The 6963-nt window shown below is 45.3% G+C and overlaps 2 protein-coding genes across 2 annotated transcripts in view; one reads left to right on the top strand and one right to left on the bottom strand.

The window, feature by feature from the left end:
- Positions 1-541: 541 nt before the first annotated feature.
- On the top strand, positions 542-4610 carry SARC_11864 (hypothetical protein). Its single transcript, XM_014294043.1, has 5 exons — positions 542-855; positions 1501-1732; positions 2309-2461; positions 2757-2940; positions 3459-4610. Exons 1-5 carry the CDS (start codon positions 597-599, stop codon positions 3555-3557), a joined length of 927 nt encoding a protein of 308 aa, XP_014149518.1. The 5' UTR covers positions 542-596; the 3' UTR covers positions 3558-4610.
- A 714-nt stretch (positions 4611-5324) lies between these two features.
- SARC_11863 (hypothetical protein) overlaps positions 5325-6963 on the bottom strand; it is a gene marked incomplete at both ends in the record, with an annotated part of 4211 nt that continues 2572 nt past the window's right edge. The window contains 2 exons of the mRNA XM_014294042.1: positions 5325-5566; positions 6742-6858. Coding sequence (XP_014149517.1) covers positions 5325-5566; positions 6742-6858 — 359 coding nt within the window. The remainder of the gene's footprint in view (positions 5567-6741; positions 6859-6963) is intronic.

The raw sequence follows: 6963 nt of genomic DNA, 5'->3' as shown, positions 1-6963 counted from the left end.
AATATAAATAATATACGTACACATAAACACACACACGCACATCTCACACACAGACACACGCACATATATATTATGTATATATATATATATATATTATGGGTTTTAGAAACCCTAAACCCTAAAACCCTAAACCCTAAAACCCCATATATATATGTAGATATATATATATGTTTGTATTTGTCATTGTACATTTCTGTAGTTATATATTTAGTCATGTTTATTCATATGTATCTAGAAATTAGACGTTTGGGGGCTTTTACATTTTTTTGGCGATTCTTTATTGCTATCTGTGAATCTACCTGGGTGTCGTGTTCATATCTTTTTATTTCCAGGAACTTGGATTGTACGAGCAAGTACATATTACACTTGATTGCAGTCATCGGATGGACAATCAGAAATCGCTTTTGAGTTTAAAAATTTACATTGTGAATAATCTCACAAGAGTACCAGCACAGCGGTGGTTCGCATTTCCGCAGTCAAATGCACCCATTATAGTTTCCTGGCGCCCATAGCCTAATGCGAGTGCACGTTAAGAGACATTAATAAACGAGAAGTCCTTTCGTTTGTGGTGTCTCGAAGGTCCATATATCGCTTCAATGGTATCTTTGTCGCATGCCAGTCTGTCCTGTATTGCTAGACCGGTGCGTTTGTCCTATCTCGAAGGCCTGATTATGGCTCCTCTGGTATCCCGGGTGTCTTACACGTCGCTTCTCCGGGACATGCAGGGATTCACCTGCCTGGGACTCTCCGAACACATGCCCCGTTGCAAGCCGCAGTTCATGTATCCTGAAGAAATCGAGTGCGGGTTGACACCGCAGTCGTTGGAGGACATATTCACACAGTACGTACGCACAGGTGTGTGTGCGTGTGTGTGTGCGTGTGCGTGTGTGCGTGTGTGTGTGTGTGCATGTGTGTGTGTGTGTGTGTGCATGTGTGTGTGTGTGCATGTGTGTGTGTGTGTGTGTGTGTGTGTGTGTGTGTGTGTGTGTGTGTGTGTGTGTGTGTGTGTATGTTCAGTCCGTGCTACTTCTGGCACCTGTATCGTCGACTCACAGGGCTTTCACTCTTGCCAAGTGCAGAGATTATACAGAATAGCTTGGTGGTGGTAGGATATATTCCTATGACTATCCTGTTTCCCACAGTTGGGTGCTCTGTGATCTCATATCATCTGGTCTACGACGCACACACAGCTGTGCATGTGTCCCAGTCTCAAAAGTTTAGGACTTCAGTTGTCAATATAACCGCAATGGGGTGGCCCGTGGTATTGTTTTAAATATAGGTCGCCCTCGGTTGTCTGCTCTGACAGTCCTCGTGGTACATCTTATGGTGTCGAGTCCATATGCGAGAGCTTGCGTTCTTCGAATTGTATCTCGAGGTTGCTTTCGATTTATTCACATCGAATACGACCACGCGTCGATCATCTCCAGTACGGCCGCGGTCGTTGCTAGGTTCAATCACAAGAACACTCACGAGCTAGCTTCTCCTATCCGAGATTTGCAGCGCGATCCATGCAACGGAGTGCAGCGGACAGAATCACGCTGCTGGTGGGTCTGGAGAGTGAGTATACATGTGCTGCTGACCTGGAAACCGTTGCTAGGTTACGCAAAACACACTCGCTGGACTTTATAGTCGGCTCTGTGCATCATGTCGAGGGTATACCCATTGACTTTGACGACGACTGTTTCCAACGCGCGGAGGCACTTCTGGGCAGCACGGAGGCGGTGTTTCTAAGGTATGGGGTGACATGCTGATGCGTTTGATGGGCAAGTACTAATTGGGTGGTCGAGGATCACAAGTTCTTGTGTCCGGTTATGATAGATAGGACCATACAGGTGCCGTTAGGTGTTATTACATATCTTGGCCAATGGAGGAGATAGGTGTATATGCGGCCCTCATTCGCTAACCTTGTACTATCATCTGAGGTGTTGGCTCATCTGCCCCTCCCCCCGCATGCAGATAGTCTGTACACCAATAAGTATACACAATACATATTTTTATAGCATAAAAAATTGAGACGGAACAAAATACACGCTCATGGAAACACATTGCATACTAGTGATACGTAACACCAAGATATACTTACAATACGTATTTAGAATACATAAAACCAATATGAAACACAAAACAAATTGATATTACGTAACCCCAACATGTATTTACAACACGTATTTATAATACAAAAACCCAGTACGAAACACAATACAATTTGATAAAACGTACCACCAATATGGAGTTACAATTCATATTTATATATAAATCATATAATTAATAGGTAAACCTGAACTCCGTCACTCTTCGCTGACTGCAGATACTTTGACCACCAATACGAAGTCATCCAACACCTTAAACCCGAGGTCTTGGGCCATTTTGATGTGGTGCGGCTACTGCGCCCCGGCACACCAATCACAGAAGACGTCTGGGCAGCTATTCGGCGAAACGTAAAGCTCGCTATTGAAACTGGGTATGTGCATTGAACGCGTTGTTATGGTTTGTGGCGGGCGTCGGATCTTATAGCGGTGGTTATACCGCGCGCCGCAAGCTTCAGGACATTTAGTTGATGTTGTTGAACCTCTAAACGTTTTTCAATGCAAAAAAAATAAGCCTGGTTTTAGGGTTTTTACTTTAGGATTCTGTACGTTAAAAGTCCTAAACGTTTAAGTCTAGAACTATACCCACACAAGGTGTTTGCCCGGTGTGGGATCCCATCGACGCGCACGTTTGATTGATCCGTTGTCATGCTCGACTATATATGGCAGGTGTCTGTTTGAGGTCAATGCCAGCGGCCTCAGGAAAGGTCTGGCAGGCGCATATCCGCTGCCGGATATAATGCACTACATAGTGCAACAGGGAGCCAAGTTCACTATTAGCGACGACTCACACTCTGCTGAGCAGGTTGCGACCCACTACGCACAGCTGAAGGAGTACCTGATCAAGCACCAGGTGAGTATAGTTAATGCTTGCTACATAGCACTTGGAGACTCCTTGGTTAGACACCAGACGTATATGCCCAAGTCTTATTATGTACAGCTAAAAGGGTACCTAATTAAGCACCAGGTGAGTTTAGTTAATGCTTACTTTGTCGCACTTAGAGACTCCTTGGTTAGACACCAAGTGAGTATATTTAATACTTAATATAGTATAAATAGCTGTAACTAGTGTAGACATACGCAGTATATGGATGGGGCATGTGTTTGCGTTTTCATGTGCGGGTGTGTGGGTAGGTGTCGAATGCCAACGCGTGCATGACGGCGCGCACGCACATTCATCTTTTTCTTTATGTACCTATTTACATGTGTTAATATTTGGCATCATTCTTTGGCTACCTATTTACACATGTTATTACTTGTAGTCATTATTTACCTACCTATCTACACATGTAGGTACATACATTCAATCTATCGCACAATATTAACACACACTACCCAACTGGGCTTCGCAAAATGTGTATCCGCATACAGGTGACGCAACTGTATACGCTAGTACGAGACCAAGAAGCAGACCCAGTGCGCGTCACTGAGTTCCAGGACTGGCAGGCGCACCCCTCATGGGAGTTGTAGGCTGCATATGGGGGTACGAAGGGAAAGTGATCCTTGGCTTGTGCACTACTGGAGGGCCACTAGTAGATGTTGACATGGGTGGTCGATGGTAGACCCCTCACTACTGTACCATTACTTAGCTCTTACTTGGCTCACCTTTATCACTCCATTGGAACTAGACCCTGGTCTACGGATGCACGCGTGCAAGGCGTACGGTCGAAAGAGTAGGGGTTGATACCTGCATGCAGTGTGAATGGTACTTCATGTACATATGTTTTCGGGGTGGATGCGATGCTGCTGTGATAGGCATGGTACACGGACGTGAGGTAGTGGTGTGGGCGACACTGCTACGTATGTCAGTGGGGCGGGTTGTAGTATATGGGTAACGCACCCCACAGCATCGCATAGGTAATTTTAACAAGGGGACTCGGAAGGGCTGAGCAATGCCCATATAACCACGGGGTGACAGAGCCCGGCAAATGCGCTGGGGACATATACTGTTGGTACGGGCAAGACCTACACGGCACCATCCCACTCAACACATAGCCACTGAACATAAACAGACAGAGAGGGTTTCACTCAACACATACCCTCTGAACATACACAGACAGAGAGGGTTTCACTCAACACATACCCTCTGAACATACACAGACAGAGAGGTTCCACTCAACATATAGTAACTGAAAAGACAGAGACGTCCCAGTGACAGTGGGTTCGGCTCCCTATAGTATTAGTATAAGTCGATTGGGGGTTTAGAACCACAGATCGTGGGGGGTGGTATAGGAGACTGTGGATGGCCTGGCCTGCGCCGAGTCCGCTGTTGCCGGGTGCAGTGGTCTGGAGATTGTCAGCAAACACGTTGTGATAGAGAAATGAGTCATCGCTCGTGGACAACGAGACTGTTTGGTTGAGCAGCGGCCCATCATGAACTAAAACTCTGTAACTAGCCAATAAACACATGAATTTGTCACCGCATCCATTTCGGGGTTTGGAGCGTTGCTATGGCGACAGCCGGTTTTTACTGGTTCACAGCTGTACTTGTCCACATACTAGCCCGAAACGATGGCTGTGCCGAGTACTATTTGATTTTTATAATCAGGTGTTATCACTATCCCCAAACTTTGCAAAACAAACAGACCGGAGGCTTTAAATGATTCCGGATTGTATAGGCCTCCTTCCTCCTTCCGGGTGCAATTTCTCTCAAGTTCCGTATGCGCGCGAGTAGCCCCAGTACTAAATCCATAGCCCTCTGTAGTTTAAAAAGGCTATGTCAAATGATCTGGAAACTGGCAGGAAATGAACCCCCCCATTTCTAACCCTTTTTAAATGTCATATCTGACAAAATCTCTCTGCCTCAATATCACGGACACTCTCACTACCGATATCCTAAGGTTTTTCCTCTTACTCTATCAGAATTTATATTTAAAAATGCAAAACTTAACAGATACATTCTCTTCCTCCTCTATATATCGCGTGAAATCTATATATCGTTCTGCCGCTCTATTAGGTACCATTTTACTGGAGGCCTTACTGTTTACGATTTTGGTTGCGATATTATATAAATCTATACACACACAGACACAGACACAGACACAGACACAGGCAGAGACAGAGACAGAGACAGACAGAGAGACACACACACACACACACACACACACATATATATATATATACATATACATACACATATGCATATATGTATTATATGTATTATATATATATATATAATACAACCTCTCGATTCTGACTAAATACCAGCAATAGGAATATGATGCTTTAATTCTCGCATCATCTTTCTGCCTCAGTATCTGGCCCGCCCTCATCACTAGCCCCCTCACTATCGCTCTCGCCTGCATCACCACCTTCCAGCTCCTTCTTCCTCATAACCTCACACATCTCAGTAAACCCTTCCATCTTCCCATCAGCCGACATGTCCACTATCTCTCTGGGTACCCGTGCATAGGACAGAGTCGACTGACGCACGCCCTTGGGTGCCATTATGATCCGAAGCTCGGTCGAGTCTTGTGTTTCTGCGCAATGGTCAATGGTGTATGTAGAGGTGTTGTGAGTGATAAATACATAAGAGAATATACTCGCGATGAAGGTAAATGTTTTCGTTCATGAATGTCCAGGTGTAAATTTAGTGGACAGATTCACATCGTTTAGTGGCATTATGATCCATAGCTCGGCCGAGTATTGTGTTTCTGTGCAATGGTCTATGGTGCATGTAGTGGTGTTGTGGGTGATATATACACAATGACTTGCTAGCGACAAATACACATGTATGAATTTAGTAGTCCTGCACATATCCTTTAGTGCCTTTATAATCCGAAGATCGGTTAAAACCTCTGTTTACGTGTAATGGTCAATGGTAGGTGTGTGGGTGTCTTGTGTTATTTAGAAATAAAGTGTGCAAGGAAGTAGCTGTACGCGATCAAGTTCATGAATGTGCGATGGTCGAATGGTAGGTGTGTGGGTTTGTTGTGTTTTTGACAATAAAGTGTGGTAGAAAGTAGTTGTATACCAAGTGCATGAGTGTGCAATGCCCAGATATGACTTTAGTGGACTGGCGTACGCTCCTTTCGGCCATTCTGATACGAAGATCGACCGCATTTTGTGCTTCTGAGAAATGGTGTGTGTTGGTGTTTGTGGATGTCAACCAGACCTGGGATTTGCCAGTTTATGAATGTACGTGCACTGACTTGGACCCTTCAAAGACACTCTAATCCGAAGCTCTGTCGAGTCATAGCAAGGACATTCGATGTAGGGTGGTGCATCGTACGTTCGTGCGCGTTTGAATGAAGTAAACATTGATGAACTATCTGTATACGAATGCGGAGGCCCTGACCCGGTACGCTTCCCTTATGCATCGGCATTAAGCTCAGCTGAGTGTTGTGCTTCTGTTCAATTGCGTGGCTGTATGACAATACATGCCTAGTTGCGAGTGTAGATGTTATGGATAGTTTTCCAAGCCGTTCATTAGCAAAGGCCCGAGTACATTCCCACCCACATGAGGAGTCAAGAGGATTCATGGGTGCTAATGTCCTATACAAACACATATGCACACACATACCAGACGGCGCCTCGACGATCTGTATAGTGGACTTACGACCCAACCCAGGGCACACCAACCCGCCCAAACCACCCTTGCACGCACACACTTTGGCCACCGCAACGAAACGCACACACGTACAATACAACACACCTCGGTGGGGATCACTCAGCTCTTGCCAATCGAACATGAGCGAATCCGTTAGGGGTCCAAACGGATTGAAATCAATAAGTCGAACCGTCCGAGGGCCAAGGTATACGTCAAACACATCTGCAGAGCATGGGATGGTGTACGATACGAACAGCGCCGTGAATACTATGCGAGAAAGAAAGGCCAAACGTGGCGCTCAGCATACTATATATATATATTTATATT

The sequence above is a fragment of the Sphaeroforma arctica genome (assembly GCF_001186125.1).
Source record: "Sphaeroforma arctica JP610 unplaced genomic scaffold supercont1.1923, whole genome shotgun sequence".
NCBI lineage: Eukaryota > Ichthyosporea > Ichthyophonida > Sphaeroforma > Sphaeroforma arctica.
This window is presented reverse-complemented; position numbering and strand designations above follow the sequence as displayed.

Bases quoted from the DNA above. Each gene is read 5' to 3' on its own strand.
- SARC_11864 (XM_014294043.1), top strand. From the start codon at position 597: ATGGTATCTTTGTCGCATGCCAGTCTGTCCTGTATTGCTAGACCGGTG. The intron at 2,462-2,756 runs GTATGTGCATTG...TATATATGGCAG, and splicing joins AAGCTCGCTATTGAAACTGG to GTGTCTGTTTGAGGTCAATG. The intron at 2,941-3,458 runs GTGAGTATAGTT...ATCCGCATACAG, and splicing joins AGTACCTGATCAAGCACCAG to GTGACGCAACTGTATACGCT.